Genomic DNA, 27,639 nt, shown 5'->3' with positions numbered 1-27,639 from the left:
AGCATGTTGGTGTCAAGAGGGCACTGGCTGTCCACTGTCTAGATGGTGACTAGATCTATAAACAGTGGCATCATGATCAACTTGCTGGCTCTGAACCCCAGGCTTGGAGACCAGGTAGCCGGGCTCCACAGCTTGAGGCACAGTGTCAAAGAGCACTGAGCTGTTGGGTGCCAGTGTAGGGTACAGCACCAGTGGAGCTTTGTGGCAGTAGTTGCCTACTAACAGATGCAAGTTCAGTGCCAGCAAGCCTTGGTCTTAACCTACAGGTCAGCTCAAAAGAGCATAACTGCTTGTGGTTGAAGGCTAGCTGCATAAACACCACCCCGCTCTGTTGGCTCACAGACATATAGGCCCATAGTGCCCAAGGTGCCGGGTCATTGGCCAGGGAGGAATTGGAAACATGGCCTTTGGTGCCCGAGTCAGGATCAGAGGCACTGATTTGAGCGATGGAAGCTCTGAGGAGGGTTGTGCTCAGCCAAGTGTAAAATATTCGGGGCTTAGTTGGATACAGTGGCCCTCTTGTTGATGATGTATAGGGCCAATGCCTGTGCTGGAAGAAAGGGGCAGCTTGCTCTTGTCAGTGGTTGTGAGTGACATTGTGTCTGATCCTGATCGAGGGTCTCATCTGTTACATCTTGGAGGAAGATTAAATTCTGAATGGTGAATTTATTTTCTTGTATCAGACATATGTCCACCTTATTTTCTCCCAAATCTGGATTTTGTGTTTTAAACAGAGAGATTACTGTCTGGGATGCAGAATCTTCTGGAAGCATTGTGGAATTAGAAGTAAAAGTCACCTCTGGGATACTGTCATTATCTTCTAGAATTTCTGTCTCAACAGTACACTGATTGAGCCATCAGTCTTCTCTCCTTGCCTCCAAAACTGAAGAATATTTTTTAATCTCTCCAAAGTCCAATGTACTTAAATTTTTTGTTTCTCCACTCTTGTTTTCAAGGCCAAATTGGAAATTGGTACTCTGGGCTGCAAAGGCCTAAATGATCTCTGTATTAGTTCCCACATCCTGGTTGATGCTTCTTACCCTCAGCATGGAGGTGCCCAAGGACATGTCTTCTGAAGGACCATCCATTACATGTCTTCGTTGAACACAGGGGGTTGTCATTGGCATTGACCACCAGGATCTGAGTGTTGCCATTTATGGAAGGTCCCCACTATCTAAAGCTGTTAGCACTAGGAGATGGGTACTATGGTTTTCCTGGTTTAGTGGCTTGTCTAAGATAAGTTCAACATATTTCTTTCCACTGTTGGTCTCTTTTACTTTGAAGATAAATATAGAATTGCTGCTAAGGTAGGAATTTTGAAAGGAATTGCTTGATACCTTAGGGTCTTCCAAAGATTATATAGTAAATCTTGCTCGTGGTTGGGTCAACTCAGAGATATTGAACTTAATAATATTCCTGCTAAACTGTAAGGTATTATCATTCACATCCTGATTCTCTATGTTAAAATGAAAAACATTTAAAGGATTTTCAATTATGGTTTCTAAATGCATGTCATGGTAAAGCCATGTCCCCCATTAGGTATAGTTCCCAAAGATGAACTCAAAGTGTAACACTAGAGAATCTCTTTCCTAAGATAAAGACTCTTTAAGCTTGATCAACATCTCTTCACAACTATATGAGGAAAAAGTAGATTTCCCACCAGAATCACCAATTCCAGATCAGAGTTAAACTGTTACATACTACTGAGAAACTATACACAATTTAACAATATTAACACTCACAAAATTGCTTACAATTGTCTCATTATATCATTTGATTTCCACATTATTGAAAAATGATCTATAAAGTGTATAATTTGAGCAAGGTTCTTAGGCTGTTGTTAATTAAATATTTCTTTTTTTAATATTTATTTTTTAGGTGTAGATGGACACAACACAATGCCTTTATGTTTATGTGGTGCTGAGGTTCGAACCTGGGTCCCACCCATGTTAGGCGAGCGCTCTACCACTGAGCCACAATCCCAGCCCTCAATATTTCTTTTAGGATGAAATTAGTAGAAGAATGTTTGCTGACAGATTACATTTCAATATCCTGCAGAGCCTAGACTTTTAAGTTATAGCCGAACACATCAATTAACTTATTAAATCTAATGAATGAGTACCCCTTGCCAGAGCACATAGGAAGACAAGCAAAGTCCTTGATATACTTTCATTATTGGAATCAGAAGAAATATAAACATCCAAACCCATTACTCCAGCCTTGGAAAGCAATCAACAAATATTTTAGTTATCAATTATCAACAACCATCCTAAATGATCTAAAATTAAGATTGTGTTTTGTACATCCAAAACTAAATAACTTCAAACTTTAGGTTTTGGTGATGTGTTTTCCAGTTAAACTGCTTTTTGTTTCCTCAGTACTGGGGATTAAACCCTGGGTACTCTTCCACTGAGCTATATTTATATCCTCAGCTCTTGTTTCGTTTCGTTTCTTTTCTTTCTTTCTTTCTTTCTTTTTTTTTTTTTTTAGTGTGTGTGTTGTTGTTGTTTGGTTTTGAGGGGAGGCAGCAGGGGGTAGGGGGTATACTGGAATTGAACCCAAGGTGCTTTACCACTGAACCACATCCCTAGCTCTTTTTATTTTTTTATTTTTTTAATTTGAGACAGGTTCTCACTAAGTTGCTTAGTGTTTCACTAAGTCATTGAGTCTAGCCTCAAATTTGTGTTCCTCCTTCTTCAGCCTGGGTTCCCAGGATTACAGGTTAGTGTCACCATGGCTGGCCTTTCCCTCTTCTTTTAAATTGTTTGTGTGTGTGTTTTAATTTTTGAGACATTGTCTCACTAAGTTGCCAAAGTTGGTCTTGTAAACTGCTTTTTTACAATAAGAAGTTTGATAGGACCTTTGTTTAGATCACACTATTCAGACAAAAAAAATTAAGATTCACAAATGCCTCAGATGAAAATGCCTAGGAACTTAAGATTTTTAAGTCAGCCTCCAGTGGTCCCATTGTATTACTGGGAGACGTACATAATTCATTATGACTTTTCCCAATAGAATGGCAAGTATGCTGGCATTGAAAGCATGAATTTTTCTGTCAACCATAAAAAATGGCTACAGTTAATTAACTACAAGTTATGAATAAGATTATTTATATATTACCCCTAATCCTGATCACAATTTTTCAAATTAGGTATTATTATCCCTGTTTTACTGAAACTCAAAGAGATGAAATAACTTCTCAAAGGTGAAGAAGTTACCTATTTGCAAAACTCTGTCTTCTATGATACTACATCCAAAAACTCATGACACTGTTATCATTCATTAATAAACAACTGCTTAATGAAGACTTTCTCACTCAAACTGATTTTTAAGATGGTCAAAGAGTCATGAATATTCATATCCTAGCTCTTACTGATTTGTCCTTAAATCAAGTTAGGTGAAGAGATATCAGCATAATTATAACTTATTGGCTAGATTCTTAAATAATTTTTGTTTTTTAATTACAGCTTTCATTTTGAGTTGCCCATCATATGTGAACTGCCATGTGATAAACATTTTGATAGTTTTTGCAAGAGTGCATGCACTGCTATCTATTTCTCTTAGTGTTAGTCATAGAACATTATACTTTGTGACTTCTATTGGAGCTAAAAGCAAATTTTCTATTTTTATATAGGCTCAAATGCTTCCTGTTTTTAAAGCACACAAGTGGAACCACACAATCTATATTACTTCTATTTTGTTGTTGATGTTGTTCTTGGTTGTTAAGAAGCATAAAGAGATATGTGCTCTTGGTAAAAGAAACTGCGTCATTTTGGAGCCATTTGATTACCTTTCTTTCTCTATCTTTTATAAACCTAGGTGTTGACTACTGTATTTTTAAAGTAGACAGGTAACAAATAAAAAGAAAAAAAGTTAATTTGGATGTTTTGGTTCCCTACCCCTTTAAAAGGGGATACAAAAAGAAACCTTTTTGTATTGCCTTCTTGCTTTCTCAAGAGTAATATACCTTTGCTTCCAATTTCTGTTAAACTATCTACACTAATCATAAGGTTTTCAGGAAACAGAATCTGTGCACTTTCATGAAAACTCTCCATGTTTATAAAAGTTATAGAAATTTTAATGTAGAAAGAAAGGGGATTTCTGCAAAGTTCCCATCATACCAAAAATGTGCCCCCAAACACATTTATTTTCATTATTTTATTATTAAAATATTTATTTTATTATTAATAATTTCTTATTAATAAAATATTTTTTGTGGTGCTGGGCATCAAATACAGGGTCATGCATATGCTAGATAAGTGCTCTTCCACATCCCCAGACCTTTTTTTAATTTTTATTTTCAGAGAGGGTTTAACTAAGTTTCTCCAGCTTGCTTGGAAATTGAGATCCTCCTGCCTCAGCCTCCCGAGTAGCTGGGACCAAAAAAATTTTTTTTCTAAATTTCTTCAAAGAAATTCTCAGCTGAGTAGATGGCAAAGATAGTTCAAGTTATCACTGTGCCATTTTGTTAATTCTGAATACTTCACAAAGTCATCATTAATATGATTGGTGCAGGTAAAATGAGCAAAAGAAATGTATGACTTTATTACAGTATTTTTTATGTATAATACATATATGTAGTATTACTGAAATGTATAATAGAGGTAAAAATATCTTCACAGTTCTTCCTCATGACAATTACATTGTGTATTTGAGAAAACTTCCAATGTATAAGAAATAAACCAGCCATATTTGGAAATTTAATGAATAAAAACATGAAATGACTTAAGACACCAAGAAAGTTAAATGTGTATATCTCTGATAACCAGAAATTAATGTTCATTAACTAGCAATAACCACACATCAGATAAACCTCATTGGTTACGATACTGCCACTGTGCAAAGCTTGAATTAATGTCCTTTAAAAGAAACTAAATGTACTTTATAAATGTTAGCAATCTCAAGTTTAGTTAAAGGGTATTCTAGGGCTGGGGTTGTGGCTCAGTAGTAGAGCTCCCGAATGGCATGTGTGAGGCATTGGTTTGATCCTCAGAACCACATAAAAATGTACTGTGCCCATCTACAACTAAAATATACACACACACACATACACACACACACACACACATATTTTAAAGCCATTCTATTGGGACTGGGGATATAGCTCTGTGATAGGGAGCTTAGCATGCTCTGGTCCAGCACCACAAAAATATATACATATACAAAACTTTTTCTTTCTGGTGTTGGGGATTGGATGTAGGGGGAATTCTACCACTGAGCTACATACATTCCCAACCCTTTTTAAAATTTTGCACAAAGTCTAGCTATGTTGTAGAAGCTGTTGTTGAATTCAAGATCCTCCTGCCTCAGCCTCCCTAGTAGATGGGTTTACAGTCAAGTGCTACCAAGCCCAGCAAGAATCTATGTTCTTAACCGATAAATTGACTTTAAATGTTTGACACAAAGCTGCTACATAGCTAATAGAAAAAATATTATAAGCAGGAAGAGTATTATAGTTGATAAACTAGAAAACTATATAGAATATTAACTAAGTACTTTATAATTTGTTTATATAGTACATAATAGTACATTAATAATATTGTCATATTGTTTATATAAACATTTAAATACATATTATATATGTTTGTATATACTCATATATACACATACATATATATTTATAAACAAGGCATGAGGAAACAGAACAACTGGGTTGTGGGCATGTGCTAAGTGCACGTAAATTTACTGGCATCTGTTTTATCAATTCTAAATACACATGAATCAGCTATACTAAGAGGTATTTTGATCCTAACTCAGAGAATATATGATATGGACTCACCTGAATTAATGCATGATTGTCTTTAGAGAAGACCAAATCACCTGCCAGCGAAAGAGGCTCACTTTTCTCACAGCTCTCCTGACTGATGAGTGTGTCTGCATAGTTGGGCTGCGGAAAGATCAAATGGCTTTTCCGAGAATCGGCAGTGAGGGAGACCTCGTGCGAATAGGTCTGTAGAAAAGCGCGCACCCCGTCCACGCCCACAAAGTGAGAGGCGGGTACGCCAGCCAATCCATTTCCTGCAGCCTGGAGCTGGCGCAAGGAGTGCCATCGCCTCAGCCTGAGCGCCAGCAACACAATAACGAAGGCCAGGAAGACACAGGACACTGCAGCCACCGCCACCACCAGGTAAAGTGTGAGGCCTGAGGTTTCAGAGTTGGCAGGAGACACTAGAGTGCCCAGATCTGCGAGGACGTCGGGGATGCTGTCGGCCACCACCACTGTGAGCGTGACAGTGGCCGAGAGAGGGGGCCGGCCGTGGTCCTGCACAGCCACCACCAGGCTCTGCTTGAGGGCATCTCTATCCAGTAGGGTCCTTGTGGTGCGCACCTCACCCGTGTGTAGCCCAACAGAGAAAAGACCTGGCTCGCTGGCCTTCAACAGGCGGTAAGACAGCCAAGCATTCTGGCCTGAGTCCTTGTCCACTGCTACTACCTTAGTCACTAGGTATCCGGGCTCTGCAGATCTGGGTGCCAGCTCTACCCCAGTGGAGCCATCAGTGGGCAGGGCAGGATACAGGATCTCAGGAGTGTTGTCATTCTGGTCCAGAATGAAGAGACTCAAAGACACGTTGCGGCTGAGTGGAGGTTTCCCACTATCACGTGCCATTACTTGCAGCTGTAGCTCTTGGAATTGCTCATAGTCAAAGGAGTGCAATGCGTACAGAACGCCGGTGTCTGAGTTAATGGAGACATAGGAGGACACGGGTGCCCCCTGGAGGTTGTCCTCAGCCAGGGAATAAGTGACCTGGGCGTTCTCATCACAGTCGGGGTCGTGTGCAGTCACGGAGATGATGGAGGCGCCTCTAGGGTTATTCTCTGGGAGATAGGCAGAGTAGGAGGCCTGAAGGAAGACTGGCGAGTTATCGTTTGTATCTGTTACCTTCAAGGAGATATGAGTTTTAGTTGATAGGGGCAGACTTCCCCTGTCAGTGGCAGTCACCGTGATGTTGTAGCTATCAACCTGTTCCCGGTCAAAAACTGTGTCTGTGACCAAACTATAGTAATTTCCGTAAGATTTTTCTAATTTAAAGGGCAAATTCCCTTGAGTAAAACAGACTACTTGTCCATTTTCCCCAGAGTCTTGGTCATTTACTTTTAGAAGGGCAATTAATGTCCCTTTGGGAGAGTTTTCCGGAATTGAGTTGGTGAGAGAGGTGACGATTATTTCAGGGGCGTTGTCATTTACGTCCAGAACTGTGATCAGGACCTTGGTTCGTGCTGAATATCCTGCATTATCCATTGCTTGCACTTCCATCTCGTAGACACCTGATTCCTCATAGTTCAACTCCCCTATTGTTGATATCGTCCCTAAATTACTATCTAGTTTGAAAACTTGGGACGCCTTATCGTCCACGTACCGGAAGGAATACATCACTTTCCCATTGGCTCCTTCGTCCGGGTCAGTGGCATTTACTAGAAGCAGCTGAGTGCCCACCGCCACATTCTCCGGAACACTCACGTGATACTCGGACTGAGCGAACTCTGGTGCATTGTCGTTTGCATCAAGAACTATCACGCGGATGTGCGCCGTGCTGGTGCGGACCGGATCACCCCCGTCCAAAGCCGTGAGGACCAGGTGGTGTGCGGCCTTTTCTTCTCGATCTAGGGCGTGTTCCAGCACCAGTTCCGGATACTTGTTACCGTCTGCTCCGTTTTGCACCTCCAGGGAGAAGTGAGGATTCGGGCTGAGCTTATAGCTCTGCAGAGAGTTCTTTCCGACATCTGGGTCCCAAGCGTGGGGAAGGGGGAACCGCATTCCAGTGGCTGCGTTTTCACTCATTTTTATTTCTAATTCACTTTCACGGAAGTAGGGAGCGTTATCGTTAATGTCCCTTACTTCTACTTCCACCCCGTATATTTTCACTTTATTCTCTATAAGAATCTCTAGATTTAATTGACATTTGATGACTCCCATACAGAGTTCTTCGCGGTCTATCCTGCCTGCCGTGACCAAGCTGCCGCTTCGCGGGTTCAGAGCGAAAAGTTGAGTGTTACCTCCAGAGACGATGCGAATTCCTCCCTCTGCTAGCTCCCGGGGCTCCAGTCCCAGGTCCTTGGAGATGTCGCCCACCTTAGAGCCTTTCTCCAGCTCTTCAGGAATTGAATAGCGTATCAGGGTGCATCCAGCTTCCCAAAGGATCCCTAGGAGAACTCCCAGCAGGACCAGCCCCTTGCCATCTCGGTGAAGTCTTGCAGAAATCATTGTGTTACTTTCCTCTAGGATTATTTCTAATTCTACCCTTGACACCGAAGTCAGGATCAGCTCTCCTGTCTCCGGATAGTTGAGGCGAGCGGGTGGTGCGAGCTCCTCCGTTCAGTTTCTTCACAAAGATGGTCTGTTTCAATCTATCTGTGCTTGTGTTTTTGGCGCATGCAGGCGAACAGGATCTCTGCTTTTCTCTCCCTGATTGGTGAACAGCGGCGCTCAGAGTCCTATCCAATTACTGCACAATCTTGAATTCCCGGGAAAGGATTTTTCATTTTTATACCTCAAATAGCTCCACCTACTGTTCGTCAAATAAGGATAGGAATGGAGCCTACTAAACCAATAGTATTTCTTTAAGTAGAAACTTCAGCAAGGTTATTTTAATTCCCTTAACATTTTCCATATAGAACCACTTTAAGATTGTTTTCTGTAGCTGTTTTCCATTTTTTCCAATCACTTTTAAGAGACTTTGAAGTTTCCATAAAAGTAATTTTAATCTCATGATTTTAGTGCACTTGCTTTGAGATCCACACCCCTCAACACATCTATTATGGGAGGAGGCTCCCTAGGAACTTCCCGTTTCCATAGTTTTTGTAATAAAATAATTAAAACTTTCAGATTCAGCTATAATGTGGGGCATTTTTTTTTCAGTAGATTTTTTCGTGTGCCTAAATGGAAGCACTACTTTAACAGTTTGGGATATAACACTTAAAATCGAATTTTCATGATTGCAGGGAAAATTAATAATGAGAAATTGAACACATTATCAGAATCGTACCTGGAAGAAGTCAGGTGAACATGTATCAATGATTTCAGAATTAAATGGAAGTGTTTCAACTTGCATTAACTGGAAATAAAGGTAATACTCTACAATTCTAACAATACATTATAGGGGCTGGGGTTGTGGCTCAGTGGTAGAGCCCTTGCCTACCATGTGTGAGGCACTGGGTTTGATTCTCAGCAGCACATATAAACAAATAAATAAATAAAGGTTCATTGATAACTAATAAAATTTTTAAAATAATACATTATATTTCAAAAGAATGTTTTGTGTTCAGAAAATCTTATTAAAAGAAAATTAGTAATCCAAAGAATGTTATAAACTTACCTCTTACTGGGTAACTGAACTACTTCCAGTTATTGAGAATTACCAGTATTATATTTGGAAACGCATCAAAATACAGGAAAAAAATCCTCCTAAGAAATAACTGGCTACTATGCTTTCATGAATGTAAATATTTACATTCTGAGGATAAGCGCTTTTGGAAAGGTACTAGGATTGAACCCTGGGCCTCAGGCACTCTACAACTGAACTACAATCCAGTCCTTGGTAGTCACAAAATAATAACTTAAAAATTGGAGGGCTGGGGATGTAGCTCAGTGGTAGAGCTCTTGTCTAGCATGTATGAGGCCCTAAGTTCAATCCTCAGAAATTTTAAATAAGTAAATGTTGGGAGGGAATTTAGAGTTACCTGTAAAGGAAGATCAGACATAAAACTGACTACTTAGTGAAATTCCAAGAACCCCTAGTAAATATGTATATATATCTGAATATTATTATCAAATAATGTTTTGATATACCTGAATATTACTATCAATATTACTGTCTTTATTTCTGTAAAAAAGCCTTATGTGTTTCCTCTCAATTTATAGTTAATAAAGAAAAAGCCTTATATCCTCAAGATATTGATCGCTCAAGAAACACCTACAGTGGCACATGCCTATAATTTCAGTGACTTGGGAGGCTGAAGGAGGAAAACGGCATTTTTGTGGCAAAGCTCAGCAACTTAGCTAAGTCTTAAGCAATTTAGGGAGACCCTGTCTCAAAATTTTAAAAATGACCAAGGATGTAACTCAATTGTAAAGCACCCTGGGTTAAATTACCAGTACCAAACAAACAAAAACAGGAAAGAACAATAATTATAGTTCAATTTAAAATATTTACATGGCAGTAGCATCATAATGCTTACTTCTTACAGAGTTTGTTTTGTTTTGGTTATTTGGTATGTGTGACTAAAATATCCCAAAATGCTGGAAGGTAAAGTAATCTACAATATTGAGAGTGAGCAAACAAACTTGAAGCAATTACCTGCTTAAGATTTTCTTGCCAAAATATTGGTTTGAAAATTAAACCAAACCACATACAGATAAAGGACTCATTGAAACTCACGTGAGTAGAAGCAACAGAGTCAAAATTTATCTTGTTATTCTCCACAGTGACATTTACTGCCAAAGAAGCTTCATTAGAAAGATCTTGTTGGGGGAACATTTCTGGCGTCATAGTGAGAAAATTAAACTCTGTTTTGCGGGAATCCGAAGCAACGTACATATTGTATGAATAAGGCCAAGTTCCCTCATTGTAGTTGAGAGAAACGCTTGGCCTAGCCTGAGAACAGAGATCATAGTGAAAGCAACCCCAGGAAGCAGAACTGGAGGAGTGACCCAGGCGCATGGCAATAGCCAGAATCACTGCCAGAAGGAAGAGCACTGAGATCAAGCCCAAGGCCACCACCAGGTAAAACTGTAGCTCGTCTTGGGGGTCAGAGGGCACAGGGCGGTCACTGAGGTCTGGCAGTGCCTCCTGCAGGCTGTCAGCAAAGACCAGGAGCAGAGTGGCTGTTGCCGAAAGAGGTGGCTGTCCACCATCACGCACAGCGACCAGCAGGCGCTGGCGAGTCGCGTCCTTGTCGCCCAAAGCGCGAGCTGTGCGCACCTCGCCGGTGCGCAGCCCCAGGCTGAAGAGTCCGGGGTCGCTGGCCTGCAGCACGTGGTAGGACAACCAGGCATTGTGTCCAGAGTCAGCGTCCACAGCCACCACCTTGGTGACCAGGTAGCCGGGCTCCGCGGCGCGCGGCACAGTGTCGAAGAGCGCTGAGCCATCGGGCGCCAGCGCGGGGTAGAGCACCCGCGGCGCGTTGTCGTTGCGGTCGCCTACCAACACGCGCAGGCTCACGTTGGCGCTGAGCGCGGGAGAGCCGTGGTCGCGAGCCTGAAGCGTCAGTTCAAAGGAACGCAGCTGCTCGTGGTCGAAGGCTCGCTGCGCGAACACCACGCCGCTCTTTTCGCTCACAGACACGTAGGATAACAATGCCCGAGGCTCTAGGTCGCTGGCTGCGATCGAGTAGGAGACTTGGCCATTGGACCCCAAATCTGGATCGGAGGCGCTAACTTGAGCGATGGAAGATCCTGGAGGGTTGTTTTCAGCCACGTGCACCATGTAGGAGGTCTGCTGAAAAACTGGAGCATTGTCGTTGACGTCGCCAATATGTAGGGTGATGCTTGTGCTGAAAGAAAGGGGTGGTTTGCCCTTGTCGGTAGCAGTGATGGTGACATTGTACTCTGGGGTCTTCTCCCGGTCCAGGGTCCCATCTGTTACAAGTTTGTAGTAATTCTTGGCGGAAGATTCAATTCTAAAAGGAAGTTTTTCTTTTATGAGGCATGTGACTTCCCCATTTTCTCCTGAATCTTTGTCATGTGTTTTGAACAGGGCAATCACGGTGCCTGGCTTTGTGTCCTCGGTTATGGAACTGGACACTGACGTAAAAACCACATCTGGAGCATTGTCATTCTCATCTAGAATTTCTAGTATAATTTTACATTCTGTGGCCATGCCTCCACCGTCCTTGGCTTCTATGCTTATGGTATAATGGCTACTGATTTCAAAGTCTATAGGGTCTTTGGATATAATTTCTCCATTTTGATGGTCTAGCATAAACTTATTTACAATATTATGTCCTAGCGATTTGAAGGAGTAGGTGATCTCTGCATTGATGCCCTCATCTTGGTCGGTGGCTGTCACCTTCAGCACAGAGGTGCCTGGGGGCATGTTCTCTTTAAGGCTGACTTTGTACATATCCTGGCTGAACACTGGTGGGTTATCATTGGCATCAATGACCTTGATTTGAATTTGAGTTGTGCCAGTCAGGACTGGGTCTCCCCCATCCACTGCTGTCAGGACCAGGAGATGGGAGCTCTGTTGTTCCCGATCCAGGGGCTTTTCCAACACTAATTCAGGGGCAATTTTGTCTTCCAACTTGCCCTTCACCATCAAAGAGAAATGTTCGTTAGAGCTGAGCTGGTAATCCTGGAGAGAGTGAGGTCCTACATCTGCATCTATAGCAGATTCCAGGCCAAACCGAGTCCCCAGAATTGCAAGTTCATTGATTTGTAGAAGAATGCTGCTCTGGGGGAAGTTGGGTGGATTATCATTTATATCCTCTATCATCACGTTTATGTGAAAAACATTTAGAGGATTTTCTGCTACAATCTCTAAGGGCACAACACACAGGGAATTCTGGGAGCAGAGCAACTCCCGATCTATTCTTTCACTCACAAGTATATTCCCATTCTCAGTGTTTATAGTAAAGTATTTTTCCTCTGCACCAATTCTAAGGTTGCGGGTCAGTAAATCCTGAACATTCAGCCCCAGGTCCTCAGCAAGGTTCCCCACCACCGAGCCCCTGGCCATTTCTTCTGGAATAGAATAGTGGATTTGCTTCCCAAGAGCTGCACAGAACAAAGGCAGCAGGAAAGGAAAGAGTACTTGCCGATAGAGGGTCCTGCTCCTTTTCTTCGCCCTATATTCCATTCTTCTTTTTGTGTTGTTGCAGCCTCGATGATAAGATAAGATGCTTCACAAATTGCTTTAAAAATATTTATTTCCACTGCAGAGAAAACCCAATGCTCCTAGTTTGAGTGTATCCCAATCTCAACGGATTCTTGCCTAAAACAAAACACAAGTCCCGGCCACTCTCCTTTCACCCTGGCTTCTGTGACTACGCAGAATACCACTCTGGGTGGATCTCAGGATCCAGCTCTTGCAGCAAATTGGCCAACAGCGACACTCAGAGTCTATTTAGAAAACAGCAGTCCGAAGCCTTTGCAAATTTAATGGGATTTGGATTTCCAACAGATAAATTAGATGGATATATAGGGAACTTGGTGAATTTTGGATGTGTTTATTTTCCAGTGTTTATTATAAAGGAGGTTTCTTGGAGATGGGCTTATACAGTAGAGATATAGGCTCATATAGTAATAAGAGGTTAACAGTTGGTCTTTTTCTAATCAGAGGAAATGCACATGTTAGAAGAGAACGAGGCAAAAATCTTTTCTCCAAATGAAGGAACGACTGAGATACTCACAACACTCCAGCATTTTTCTTGACTTCAAGACTAATTTAGGCATCTGTCAGAAGAATTCCCTTTCTACAATTGATCCCTTCCCCAAACACTAGGTACTCGACTAACAGTTAATTATATTAAGGCCAACTTCTAAATGTAAAACATAAACTTGAAAGGGAACATTAATGCACAAATATCTAGAAATTATGTGAGAGTACTGAATTTAATTGATGATGAAAATGATTCCTGTGATCAGATACCCTAAGTAAGTCTCCATTTTCATACTTGGTTTTTCTAGGCATTGCTTTAGATAACATATATATCATTAAATAACTATCAAAGTGTCAATAAAAAGTTGTTTCTCAAACAGTAATTGAGTATAATTATATAGAATACAAAATGAATTTATGAAGGAAAGAAAGCAAGAACCCATACTTCCTAGATAGTTTGAAAAGGAACAAAAAATACCCAGAAGAATACCAGTTAAATCAGTCTCTTTGTGTGTGCTGGGATTGAATCCAGGGCCTTGGGCATGCTAAACACATGCTCTACTGCTGAGCTAAACCACAGAGCTTAACCCCTAAATCAATCTCTTATGAAGTCTAAATACCTACTCAATCTCTTACATAACTCAGAAACTATTCTATATAAATAAATCTGAAAATAAATCTTTTAACAGATTTGAAAATAACTTTTTGAGAAGCACTGGATCAAAATTTTATCATATGTGAACTTACTACATTAAAAAGTCTTCTACACAGACAGTAAAGAACAAAAGGAAATAATACCAGTTCAATGATTTGATTATTTCTTGAGAACAATCTATTGACTTCATCATAGTAATAAAAAAGATATCTGGAACTTAAGGGAAAAAAGTTCTACATTTCCTCTACCAAGCAAGTTCAATAATTAAAACTACTCAAATCTATCTTGATAGGATGAAGCAATGAGGCAAAGTTGAAAGAGTCTATACAATCTAAATATATTATCAATCATCAAAAAGCAAAATAGAATTGCTTTATGCTTAGAAAAATGGTTACATGTATAAGTGTGCATATGAATAGAACAGAAGAAACAAGCTATTGAATCAATATGGTTAACTTTGACATTAGAAGTAATAGCAAATAATGATAGAATATAACTGTAATCAGTGGAGACATAGTCAAATTGGAAGACTGAAAATAAATAAAAACTGTGAATTCTTAATTTGAATTAATCAGTTTACATTGATAGCCACAGACAATGATGATAGAAAAATAATACTAAAATTCAACTTAACTACAAAGTAAGCCAAGATGAATTAGACCTTTGAAATAAAAAGAAAATATGCCAGTACTAAAAAAAAAAAAATGACTTCCACAAAGTCTTTGTGCAAAATGATGGAAAATCTGATGAAAGGTAAAGTACAAGAACTCATGAATATTCTAAATATGTATGAACTTTCACCTGCCCTAAACCCAGTTTTCTTAACAGGCTCTGAAAAATTCCCCTTAAAACACTTGTACCAACGCATTAACAATTGAGTAGAATAAATCTCACCTGATTGTTTGTTGGGTCATATTTGCCTAAAACAGTAGCTGAGTCTTCAGCTATCAAGAGAGGCTCGCTTTTCTCACAGCTCTCCTGGCTGATGAGCGTGTCTGCATAGTTGGGCTGTGGGAAGATCAAGTGGCTCTTCCGAGAGTCAGCAGTGAGGGACACCTCATGGGAATAGGTCTGTAGGAAGGCATGCACCCCCTCAACACCCACAAAGTGAGAGGCGGGCGTGCCCCCTAACCTGCTGCCTGCTCCCTGGAGCAAACGTGAGGAATGCCAGTGCCTCAGTCTGAGTGCCAGCAACACAATGACAAAGATGAGGAAGATGCAGGAGACCGCTGTGATGGCCACAACTAGGTAGAGTGTGAGGCCTGATTCATCTGGGTTGGTGGAAGACTCCAGACTGCCCAAGTCGGCCAGGACTTCTGGGATACTGTCAGCCACTGCCACTGTGAGCGTCACAGTGGCTGAGAGAGGAGGTTGACCATGGTCCTGGACGGCCACCACGAGGCTCTGCTTGAGTGCATCTTTGTCCAGTAGGTTCCGGGCAGTGCGCACCTCACCTGTGTGCAGCCCCACGGTGAAGAGCCCAGGCTCGCTGGTTTTGAGCAGGCGGTAGGACAGCCAAGCATTCTGTCCTGAGTCTCTATCCACTGCCACCACTTTGGTCACCAGGTATCCAGGCTCTGCAGATCGGGGTGCTAACTCCACCCCAGTGGAACCATCAGTGGGGAGGATGGGATACAAGATCTCAGGAATGTTGTCATTCTGGTCCAGTATGAACAGATTCACTGACACATTGCTGCTGAGTGGTGGGTCCCCGCTATCACATGCAGTCACTCTCAGTTGTAGGTTTTGGAACTGCTCATAGTCAAAAGAGCGCAATGCATACAGCACCCCAGTATCCGAGTTGATAGATACATAGGAGGACTGAGGTGCCCCTTGGATCATGTCTTCTGTGAGAGAATAAGTGACCTGGGCATTCTCTTTGCTATCTGGGTCAAGAGCGGTCACTGAGAAAATGGAGGATCCTCTAGGATTGTTTTCAGAAACATAGGTAGAGTAAGAAGAGTGAGTGAAGACTGGAGGGTTATCGTTCTTGTCTCCCACATTCAGTAAGAGGTGAATTTCTGTAGATAGGGATGGACTTCCTTGGTCTTTGGCTGTCAATGTTATGTTATAGCTCTGGACTTGTTCTCTGTCCAGCTCGCTGTTTGTTATTAACTTGTAATAATTTCCATAAGTTTTTTCTAACTTAAAAGGGAGATTGTTAGGAATGAAACAGGAGACCTGACCATTTTCTCCAGAATCTTGATCTTGCACATTTAGAAGAGCAATTACTGTTCCTGGAGGCGAATTTTCCAACACCGAATCAATAGAAGAGGTGATAGTTATTTCTGGAGCATTATCATTCACATCCAAAACTGTAACGAACATCTTAGCAGTGGTCAAGAAACCGCCACCATCTTGGCCTTGAATTTCCATCTCATAGTACCTATATTTTTCAAAATCCAGAGGCCCTTGTACTAGAACTTCGCCAGTTTGAGAATTCAACTGGAATATTTCAGAAGCTTTGCTTTCTGTATTCTGGAACGAATACATCACTTCCCCGTTGAGACCCTCATCTGGATCCGTTGCATTAACCACTAGCACTCGAGTTCCAGAGCTGAGGTTTTCAGGAACACTCACTCTATACACAGACTGAGTAAACTTTGGGATGTGGTCATTTACATCCAGGACCACCACGCGAATGGGAACTGAGCCCTTGCGGATGGGATCGCCTCCATCTAAGGCTGTGAGGAGGAGGAGGTGAGCCGCCTCTTTCTCCCGGTCCAGACCTCGCTCCAGCACCAGTTCCGGATTCTTGGCCCCATCAGTTCCGCCTCTCATTTGCAAGGAAAAGTAACTATTGGGGCTGAGTTGGTAGCTCTGGAGAGAGTTCACTCCCACATCTGGATCCCTAGCGTTAGGTAGAGGAAATCTCGATCCAGGAGCTGCGTGCTCACTGACTTTTATCTCTATTTCCTCTTCCCGAAAGCTGGGAGCATTATCATTAACATCCATTATTTCTACCTCCACTCCATAAATCTTCAGGGTGTCCTCCACAAGAATCTCCATATTTAAAAAGCAGGAGGAAACCGTTTCACAGAGCTCCTCCCGGTCTATCCTACCCGCGGTGATCAAGCTGCCACCTCGCGGATTCAGAGCGAAAAGCTGCGTCTTCCCCGGGGAGACGATGCGGACTCCGCGGTCGATCAGCTCCCGGGGCTCCAATCCTAGGTCCTTGGAGATGTTGCCCACGAAGAAGCCTTTGTCCACCTCTTCTAGCACAGAGTATCGGACGTGTCCGGCTCCAGATTCCCGCAGCGTCCCCAGGAAAATACACAGCAGCACCAGCGCGCTGCGTTCCAGGCTCTGGGGCGGATTCGCCATGGCCGGGATCGAGCCGATAATCCGTAGTGTCTAGAGCGGGTTTGTTCTGAATCAGCTTACGTGTCTGTCCACGAGGTCCCAGGCCGTCCGCATCCAAAATATATTAGAAAGCGAAGGAAAGTGCTTTTAAGTTTCCAGCATCAGGATCTGTGAGTATCCATCTTATTCTGCTTTGTGTAGTAGAGGTCGGGGAAGGGGCTCAATTAGCTCGCAGCCTCCCATTCCCTGGTTGGTGAACAGCGGCGCCTAGAGCCCACTTTTATTATTGCAACCACTAAGAAAAACTGATGTGCCCGTTCCAGAAGAAATTGTTAACACTTACCTCTGTGAATCATACGTATTTATGAAGTTTAAAACCGCAAAAATAGTTATGTAATGAGATGCTAAATGTTTACCAAAAGCACTTATGAAAGAAATGATTATTAAAAGAACTTGTTCAATTTTTAAAAATTTCAAATACTACCGGGACTGAAAACTTCGTTCTAATTAATTTTACTGACTGAAGGGAGCAGGCATTTGTGGACATGGAGATAGCATGGTCCCCACAAAATTATCAAGTAGAAGGAATGACTAATTCTTACCATTTTTGTGAGTATAATAAAGATAAAACTTTTGATAAAATTTAAACAGCATTAGGGTTGATATTTAAAATACCATGATAAAATATAACTAAAAGGTACATTCATGAATATTTCCTCTGAGATTTCTTGTTTATATGTGGGGAGTGTTGGGAATGGAACATAGGGAGCGACACCCCCAACCCTTAATAATTTTACTATAAAATACCTTTGTATGGTAGGAGGATTTTGAAGCATTGAAAATTTTTCTTTCTAACGGTAATACCCAAAGGTTTGACCTAGATTTATCTTAAGACCTTCACCAAAATATTATCTAAAATCATGAAATAGTACTATATTGTGTTACACTGGCATATTGAAATATAAAAAGCGTCATTTTAAATACCTGGTCAAGCGTGTTCTTCTCTGCTTCAACACCAGGAGGTAAAATGCTAGCCAATAACACTGAAGAGCTATCTTTGTTGAGAATATCTTGTACCGCAGGAAAATTATTAACAGAAGTAAGAAAATTAAATTCCGGGTTAGTTTGATCCCCGTGCCCACGCATATTGCAGGCATAGGGCAACGTTCCATCGCTGTAATTGGGGGGCAGCACGGGTCCAGACTTTGAGCAGAAAACTGATCCAAAGCAGCCTCTGGCTATAGGGTTGGAATACTGCCTCAAACGCAAAGAAATAGCCAGAATCACTGCGAGAAGGAAGAGCACCGAGATCAAGGCCAAAGCCACAACCAGGTAAAACTGCAGCTCTGCCTGAGGATCAGAGGGAATAGGGTGGTCTGCGATGTCCGGCAGAGCCTCCTGTAGGCTATCAGCGAATATTAAGAGCAGCGTGGCGGTCGCTGAGAGGGGCGGCTGTCCACCATCACGCACAGCGACTAGCAGGCGGTGGCGGGATGCATCTTTGTCGTTCAGGGGACGCACAGTGCGCACCTCGCCCGTGCGTAGTCCCAGGCTGAAAAGCCCGGGATCCGTCGCCTGCAATAAATGGTAAGAGAGCCAAGCATTGTGACCTGCGTCAGCGTCAACCGCCACCACTTTGGTGACCAGGTAATCGGGCTGTGCGGCTCGAGGAACCGTATCGAACAGCGCGGAACCGTCGGGCCCCAGCGCCGGGTACAATACTCGAGGAGCGTTGTCATTGCGGTCATCCACCAACACGCGCAGACTCACGTTGGTGCTGAGAGCCGGCAAGCCCTGGTCTCGCGCCTGTATCGTCAGCTCGAAGGCTCTCAGCTGCTCGTGGTCAAAGGAGCGCTGCGCGAACACCACGCCGCTCTGCGCGTTCACCGACACATAGGACGACAATGTTTTGGGTTCCAGGTCGCTGGCAATGATAGAGTAGGAGACTTGGCCATTGGGTCCCAGATCTGGATCCCACGCTCCGACCTGGGTTATGGAGGCCCCGGGCTGGTTGTTTTCTGGTACATGGACCAGGTAGGTGGACTTTTGGAAAATGGGAGCGTTGTCATTCACATCAGTGATGTGCAGGGTGAAGGTTATGTCGGACGAGAGAGGTGGTTTGCCTTTGTCAGTGGCTGTGATGGTAAGGTTGTATGCTGGGGTCTGCTCCCGGTCCAGGGCCCCATCTGTTACTAACTTGTAGTAATTGTTGGAAGAAGAACGTATCTTAAATGGACCGTTTCTACTTAAACTACAAGTGACTTCTGCGTTTTCCCCTGAATCTCGGTCCCGTGTTTTGAAGAGGGCCACAACCATTCCACGAGGGGAATCCTCCAAAATCTGATCAGATAAAGAAGTGATTATTATTTCTGGGCTGTTGTCATTTTCATCTAGAACCTCTATGATTATTTTACACTGTGTAGAGAGAGATCCTCGGTCCTTTACTTCTACATTCATTGTGTATCTTTCTACTTCTTCAAAATCCAAGGGCTGGTGAGTTACAATGTTTCCAGTACTGGAATCCAAATAGAACACACGTTGGGCTTTGACAGCCACTCCAAGGAAAGAGTAGGTGAACTCCGCATTGATGCCCTCATCCGGATCAGTGGCCATCACCCTTAGAACTGAGGTGCCTGGAGGCACGTCTTCCCGGAGGCTAACCCTATAAACGTCCTGGCTAAACACAGGAGGGTTATCATTGGCATCTACCACTATGATTCTAATCTGAATAGTACCACTTAGGGGTGGGTTCCCACCGTCTAAGGCTGTCAGCACCAGGTGGTGAGTGCTTTGTGTTTCTCGATCCAGGGTCTTCTGCAGTAATAATTCTGGATATTTGTCGCCATCAGGATTATCTTTCACCACTAATGAGAAATACTCATTCAGACCAAGTTGGTATTTGTCCAGTGAATTCATACCAATATCAGGGTCTTCTGCAGACTCAAGAATTGTTCCCATTCCCGGGCTGACGGATTCACTTATTTCTAAGATTATTTCATCTTTTAGGAATTGAGGAGCATGGTCATTAATATCCTCAATCATCACAACGACATGAAAAATATTTAAAGGATTTTCCACCACAGCTTCCAACTGCAGCTCACATCTTCTCCTCTCTTTGCATATCTGCTCCCGGTCTATTCGGTCCTTCACAAGCAAGTCCCCACTCTGCGCGTCTACATTGAAGTGCAGCTTTTCTGCGCTAACTCGCAGCTTCCGAGCTGACACATCCAGGACACTGAGCCCCAGATCCTTGGCGAGATTCCCCACCACCGAGCCCTTGGCCAGCTCCTCGGGAATGGAATAGCGGATCGGCTCTCCCAGCGCCAAATAGAACAAAGGCAACAGCCAGGGAAACAGTACCTGCCCGCGGCCGGCGCGTCGCCTCTGCGCGCAGCTCCCTCCCATCACTCACTCGCTCGGGTGTTTTTCACTGGATCCCCCACTTCGCAGCTGGGAGAGAAAGTTATCTACCACGCTGGAAGAGTATTCGGTCCAGGACAGGCGGAGCCCAGTTTCGGGGATGGGAATCTGTGCGTGTATTCTCCAGGAGTGAGAGGGGTTGCTTCTGTGTGTTGGTGGCTGCGCAGGAAATCCCAGGCAAGAGACTGAGGGATCCCGGGCGTTGGAGCTTGCTCTGCACTGGCCGACAGCGGCGCCCAGAGGCTGCGTGTGGAACTGCAGCCTGGCTTTTCTATTAGGGAATCTTCGATTTTTCAAAGTATAAGTTTATAACCAAAATATTTGAATCTCATTCCTTGGTGATTCCATTTTCACCACAAAGAACTTTTACGTCATCATAAGCACATGTCTCTTTATGTATTAAAATTTATTTTGAGTTTTAAAGAAATATAGAGTGAAGTTCTATAGGAGGTCTATAGGTCTTCTATCCCATGGCCCATTGCCACTGAATTCCACCATTCAGAGATAATTACTGTTGCTCTTTTTAAGAATAATTACCGATAAAATGGGAAGTACTGATGATAAGCAAAAAGTTTTTGTCTTTAATCCTAGCCTTTATTCAGTCAGAAACTAATAACCCTTCCTTCCACATTTAGATATTAGAATGTAACCATTGGCAATCATCTAGGATATTCTGTATTGCTTTTAAAATAATTATATTAAAAAATTTTGCTTATAATAGATACAATGTCAAAAATGTATTTTTCAACCTGTATTTTTTCAAAATGGTAGAATTACTTAGATGGATGCATAGTAATTTGTCTCCCATGGACAGAAACTTAATAGCTTCAATTATTTTACAGTTAATAATTATTACCCTAGAGAGTGTGCTCATCTTCCCACAGACCTATAATTAACCAAATGCTGATTGACACAAAAAAGTCATGGTCTCATAAATAATTGAGACACTTTAGAACATTCTGATTTTTATGACATCAAGTTAGCAGAGTATTAGTAATTAAAGAGAGTGAACAAAATACATCATTATCTTTTTTTTTTTTTGTAGTTGGGGTTGAAACCAGGAGTGCTATACCCTGAGCTACATCCCAGTCCTATTCATTTATTTATTTTTGAGATAGATACTAAGTTGCTTAGGGTCTCACTAAATTGCTGAGGCTGGCCTTGAACTTGTGATCTTTATCCCTCAATCTCCCGAGTCACTGGGATTAGAGGCATGTATTATCACACCCAGCTTATATCACGGACTTAAATGTGCTAATTAATTCATCCACTGATCATTTGTTTGGAAGAATTTTGTGTACTTCTTTGCTTATTTTCTGGTATCCTGAAAAAAATGACATTTCTCTCTTTACTCTTATTTTGACTCTGAATTTGTTTCAGAGTTTCAGATATGTTTAACTTCCTCTACATTAACAAGTCCTACCTTGTTAATGAAATACCCTTGTCAACATAGCTTTTACTCCTGTTCTTGAGAACATGTACAAATTTGTCTCTCCTCAAACCATATTTATTTTTACCCTTAATGATTGGGATGTCTAATTTTAAAAAGAAAAGAGAATAGAACCACAAATCTTCTCTATTTAACCCACTATAGACTCTTTAGAATCCCTCTTGAGTAAGGAGAGTCAAATTAAGAGGTATATCTTCCACACAGCAACATGAAATTAGAGAATCAAATGCAAAAAGATGCCAAAATCTTAACAGGTTTGATTTTAGTTGGAAAAACCTAAATACACATTGTTATGAATTTTAACTGAATATTAAGAAAACTTTAAATCTTTAAGGACTGGATTCAACTATAACTGTTACTACAAGTATAGTTTGGAAAACATAATTGCAAAGGCACATTGTCCTTCTCCCTGGGAAGAACAATGCTGAATAACTTTGGGCTTGGCTTATGTTTCCAGTTAGGGTAATGCATTTGTTTCTGACATTTACCTATTTTTACCAGACCTGCATTCAAATCAAGAGCTTGAGTTGTCTAAAGAGCCAGGTTTTCAGCTTCTGGCCACTGAGGAAAACACACAAATTGAAAAGCATTTTGTATAGAAGTCTGTCTTAGAAATTTTCAGTATTACACTCAACAACACTATAAAATTTAAGTTCCTGCAAAGCTAATCATAACAAACTTATGACACTATGTCTTTGCTGATGAGTCTTACTCATCAAATTCTACTTTTAATGTTTTAGCAAGAGACCAGTATCACTGAATCTGAGAGAAAAGTAATTAAAAATAAAGATTTAAATTTTACATCACTGTACTGAAAACCTAAAGGTAAAAATCAACCATAATTGCTTAAAGGAAAGCAAAAGTAAAAATAGAACTCACTGGAACCAAAGGAGTATCTTCTATAGGAAACTTTGAATCATCTAACAAAGACAAAGGATCCTTTTTCTCACAGCTCTCCTGGCTGATAAGCGTGTCTGCATAGTTGGGCTGGGGAAAGATAATGTGGCTCTTCCGAGAGTCTGCAGTCAGGGAGACCTCATGGGAATAGGTCTGCAGGAAAGTGCGCACCCCATCCACATCCACAAAGTGAGAGGTATGCACACCTGCTAACCCTCCACCTGCTGTCTGGAGCAGGTGAGACTTGTGCCAACGCCAAAGTCTGAGTGCCAGCAGCAGGATGATGAAGGTGAGAAAAAGACAGGAGACAGCAGCTAAGGCCACCACCAGGTACAGAGTGAGGCCTGAAGCATCATGGTCATGTGGGGGTTCAAGGCTGCTTAAGTCAGCCAAAACATCTGGAATGCTGTCAGCTACAGCCACAGTGAGGGTGATGGTGGATGAGAGTGGTGGCTGGCCGTGGTCCTGCACAACCACCACAAGGCTCTGCTTGAGAGCATCTCTGTCTAGCAGGGCCCTTGCTGTGCGCACCTCACCAGTATGCAGCCCCACCACAAAAAGCCCTGGCTCACTGGCCTTGAGCAGGCGGTAGGACAGCCAGGCATTCTGTCCTGAGTCTCTGTCCACTGCCACCACTTTGGTCACTAGGTATCCAGGCTCTGCAGAGCGGGGTGCCAGCTCTACCCCAGTGGAGCCATCAGTGGGAAGGGTAGGGTACAGGATCTCAGGAGTGTTGTCATTCATGTCCAGCACAAATAGGCTCAGAGACACATTGCTGCTGAGTGGTGGGTTCCCACTGTCACTGGCAATCACTTGCATCTTTAGCTCACGAAATTGTTCATAGTCAAAGGATCGTAGTGCATACAGGATGCCAGTGTCTGAATTAATAGATACATAGGAGGATAGTGGTGCCCCTTGGATGGTGTCTTCAGTCAGGGAGTAAATGACCTGGGCATTCTCTTTGCTGTCTGGATCAAGAGCTGTCACTGAAAAGATGGAGGCACCCCTAGGGTTGTTCTCTGGGATATAGGTAAAGTAGGAAATGTGAGAGAAGGTTGGTGGGTTGTCGTTGATATCTGCCACTTGCAAGGTAAAGTGAGTTTCAGTTGACAGAGGTGGACTCCCACCATCTGTGGCTGTTACTGTGATGTTGTAAAAGGATACCTGTTCCCGGTCAAGGGCTCGGTGTGTCACCAATCTGTAATAACTGTCAATAGACTTTTCTAACTTAAATGGTAGATTACTTGAGATGGAACAGGTTACCTCTCCATTCTGCCCAGAGTCTAAATCATGCACGTTTAAAAGGGCTATGACAGTTCCCAGAGGTGAATCTTCAGTCACTGGACTAAACAGAGATGTGATGGTCACCTCTGGACTGTTGTCATTTATATCTTCTATGGTAATCAACACTTTTGCAGTTGCAATATATGCTCCTCCATCTTCTGCCTGTATTTCTATTTCATAGAAGCTTGTTTCTTCATAATCTAAAATTTCAGATATTTTAATTTCCCCAGTATTTTTGTTTAGTTGGAATTTCGACAATTGTATGTCAGGTAATTTTCGAAAGGAATAGGTTACTTCTCCATTGGTTCCTTCATCCTTGTCAGTGGCGGTGACCGTTAGCAACTTACTGCCTACTGGCAAGTTCTCTTGAACATTTAATCGATACTCTGGCAAAGTGAATACCGGTGCGTTGTCATTTGTATCAAATACAGTCACAGTGACGAGGACAGTGCCTGATCTGAGAGGGTTACCTCCGTCAGAAGCAGTGAGAACCATATGGTGAATGGCCTCTTCTTCTCGATCTAGGGCGTGCTCTAGCACCAGCTCTGGGTACTTGACGCCATTGGCACGACTCTGAACTCCTAGTGAGAAATGCTTATTGGGGCTGAGCTGGTAACTCTGCAGTGAGTTCACGCCCACATCCGGATCAATAGCTTCCGGGAGAGGAAAACGCATTCCTGGAGCGACGTTTTCATTAATCTTTACGTCCAGATTTTCTGCTTGGAATTTTGGGGCATTATCATTGATATCCGTTACTTCTATTTCTATCCCGAAAAGTTTCACCCTATCTTCCAAAAGGATGTTAAAATTCACCAAACACCGTGCGCTCTGAGCGCACAGTTCCTCCCGGTCTATCCTTTCCTTTGTGACCAAGCTGCCGCTTCGCGGGTTCAAAGAGAAAAGCTGCGTCCTACCTCTGGAGACGATGCGGACTCCGCGCTCCGCTAGCTCCCGGGGCTCCAGTCCCAGGTCCTTAGAGATGTTACCCACGAAAGAGCCTTTCTCTAACTCCTCAGGAACGGAATAGCGGATCTGCCGGGCTCCGGACTCCCAGGGCATCTGCAGGTAAAGGCAGAGGAGGACCAGCTTGGTGTGGTCAGAGAGCTTCCTCACAGCAGCCATTGTTGTCTGGTCACGAAATTCTCCTGAAGTCCTCCCGGGACCCTCTGTATATTTCAACTGGTTCCTTGTTCTTTCTGTGACGGCAGGGATTCTCTGTAGCCTGCGCACCTTAAATTCCGGAGTCAGTTTCTGTTGCAGCCCAGGAGCCAGTTTGTAGGAATTGTGGGGGCTTTGTGCAGTTGGAGATGTGAGAATACCGACTGAGTGCTTGCTGTGATTCTCTCCAAGTAGGTGAACAGCGGCGCTCAGAGTCCTATGAAGTTACTGCACCCACTAGTGTACATATTAGCAAACGCTACTGTATCTCTGTTGGATATATTGATTCTTTTATTCTTTGGTTTTTCTGTTGGTATCATTTCCCGCTGCCCCCACCCCGCCCATGGACTTGAACACAGGATATACATACTAGACAAGTGCTCTATTTCTGCTCCGCTTATATCTTTAATCAATCTCTATTTATACGTTTGTTAATGGGGTTGAGATAAAGTAGAATGAAAATACTATAGCATACTATACGATGTTTGGCTAATATATAGTTGCAAAACATTATCCCACTTTAAAAAAATGTAAGGTATAACCCACTTCAAAATTTAATTAATGCTTTTTAATGTCTTATGAAATCAGTTACATTCAGAAAAACCTTACAATTTTACTTGAATTTGTGACTTAAATGGTTCAATTATGTTTAGTACACATGCATATAAAGACTATTATACTTCTTGTGAGATAATTGAATTTGAAAGTTATTTTTTAAATTTTAGATTTAGTTAATTTGTTTAGCTTAAGACTGTGTGAGAGGTTGCCAAAATTCTCCTTGTTTCTCTTTCTTCTCCTCCTCCTCCTCTTCTTCTTCTTCTGCTTCCTCCTCCTCCTCCTCCTCCTCCTCCTCCTCCTTCTTCTTCTTCTTCTTCTCTCTCTCTCTCTCTCAGGATTTAATTCAGAGAGTCTCAACCACTGAGCCATACCTCCAGTCCTCTTTATTTTATTTTGAGACAGGGTCTTCCTAAGTTGCTCAGACTCTCTTTAAACTTGCAATCCTTTTACGTAAGCCTCCCGAATCACTGGAATCACAGATGTGAGTCAACATGCCTAGCTCTGATATAGGATTCTTAAATTTATATTTATTTTTTATTTTTATTTTTAGATGTTGATGAACTTTTATTTTATTCATTTGTTTATATGTGGTGCTCAGTATCGAGCCCAGTGCCTCACACATGCACTTTAGCACTGAGTCATAATCCCAGCCCTCTGTGTAGGTTTTTAACAAATAAATATTTACCCTAAATGATTTGTATCATAATGGCATTGGTGTTAGTATAAATAATTTCTTCTCTTAGGCAATTCATGTGGAACCCCAGAGAAAGTGGTTCATATATTTTCTTTGTTTTTTAAAGAAATTTTTTTTTTAAAGAGAGAGTGAGAGGTGAGAGAGGAGAGAGGGAGAGAGAGAGAGAGAGAGAGAGAGAGAGAGAGAGAGAGAGAGAGAGAGAGAGAGAATTTTTAACATTTATTTTTTAGTTCTTGGCGGACACAACATCTTTGTTGGTATGTGGTGCTGAGGATCGAACCTGGGCCGCACGCATGCCAGGCGAGTTCGCTACTGCTTGAGCCACATCCCCAGCCGGTTCATATATTTTCAATTGTGCATGCCCCCAAACCCAGCAGCAGTTTTTTCCTCAAATGTGAAGAACTTAGTGACTCACTTCTTTCATACAGAAAACAAGTTGCTCGAAGATATTTATGTTATTTATGTTACTACATCCCCAAGTATGGACCTCTTCAGAATAGATTTTGTCTCCCCCCCACTCAAAGTTCTTAATTCAGAGACAGAGACTGAGACCAAAAGGTAATAATAGCATTTCATTTGCTTTCTTAGAAATTTCTTTCTATGTATTCTTTTTCTACTTTTTTCCTTCTCATTCTTTTTCAGTACTGGGGATTGAACTGAAGGGAACTTCACCCCTGAGTTACATTCCCAGCCTATTATTATTATTATTATTATTATTATTATCATCATCATCATCAATTTTAAGTTGCCTAGGCTGACCTCAGATTTGTGATCCTCCAGCCTCAGCCTCCTGATTGGCTAGGATTTCAAGCATTCCTCATCATGCCCAGCTCTTCCTTGGAAATTTCTTTATTTTGCAATGTAAGAAAAAAGAGATTGAGATAGAGTACAATTTGGGCTCCAA

At 42.2% G+C, this 27,639-nt stretch overlaps 1 protein-coding gene, 1 long non-coding RNA gene and 1 pseudogene across 16 annotated transcripts in view; 1 reads left to right on the top strand and 2 right to left on the bottom strand.

Annotated features, from left to right (window-relative positions):
• Window positions 1-27,639, bottom strand: part of LOC101962283 (protocadherin gamma-C4) — a 147,214-nt gene that overhangs the window by 64,071 nt on the left and 55,504 nt on the right. Inside the window, exon 1 of one of the 15 annotated variants that reach the window (XM_078046773.1) lies at window positions 23,024-25,674. The exons of 9 other annotated variants lie outside the window; for them this stretch is intronic. In XM_078046773.1, the coding sequence (XP_077902899.1) occupies window positions 23,024-25,447 (2,424 nt within the window). In that variant the 5' untranslated portion in view covers window positions 25,448-25,674. Of the gene's footprint in view, window positions 1-5,779; window positions 8,420-10,376; window positions 13,032-14,865; window positions 17,513-18,258; window positions 20,317-20,634; window positions 20,854-23,023; window positions 25,675-27,639 lie in introns of those variants that run through there. 5 more of the 15 variants (XM_078046844.1, XM_078046812.1, XM_078046755.1 and 2 more) reach the window with 5 other exon arrangements.
• On the bottom strand, window positions 4,722-4,847 carry LOC144367859 (U4 spliceosomal RNA; annotated as a pseudogene).
• Window positions 17,323-21,710, top strand: LOC144377172 (uncharacterized). The gene is made up of 2 exons (XR_013437858.1): window positions 17,323-17,444; window positions 20,281-21,710. It is a non-coding gene; the product is annotated as an uncharacterized LOC144377172 (long non-coding RNA).

The sequence above is a fragment of the Ictidomys tridecemlineatus genome, chromosome 1, assembly GCF_052094955.1.
Source record: "Ictidomys tridecemlineatus isolate mIctTri1 chromosome 1, mIctTri1.hap1, whole genome shotgun sequence".
Classification (NCBI taxonomy): domain Eukaryota; kingdom Metazoa; phylum Chordata; class Mammalia; order Rodentia; family Sciuridae; genus Ictidomys; species Ictidomys tridecemlineatus.
This window is presented reverse-complemented; position numbering and strand designations above follow the sequence as displayed.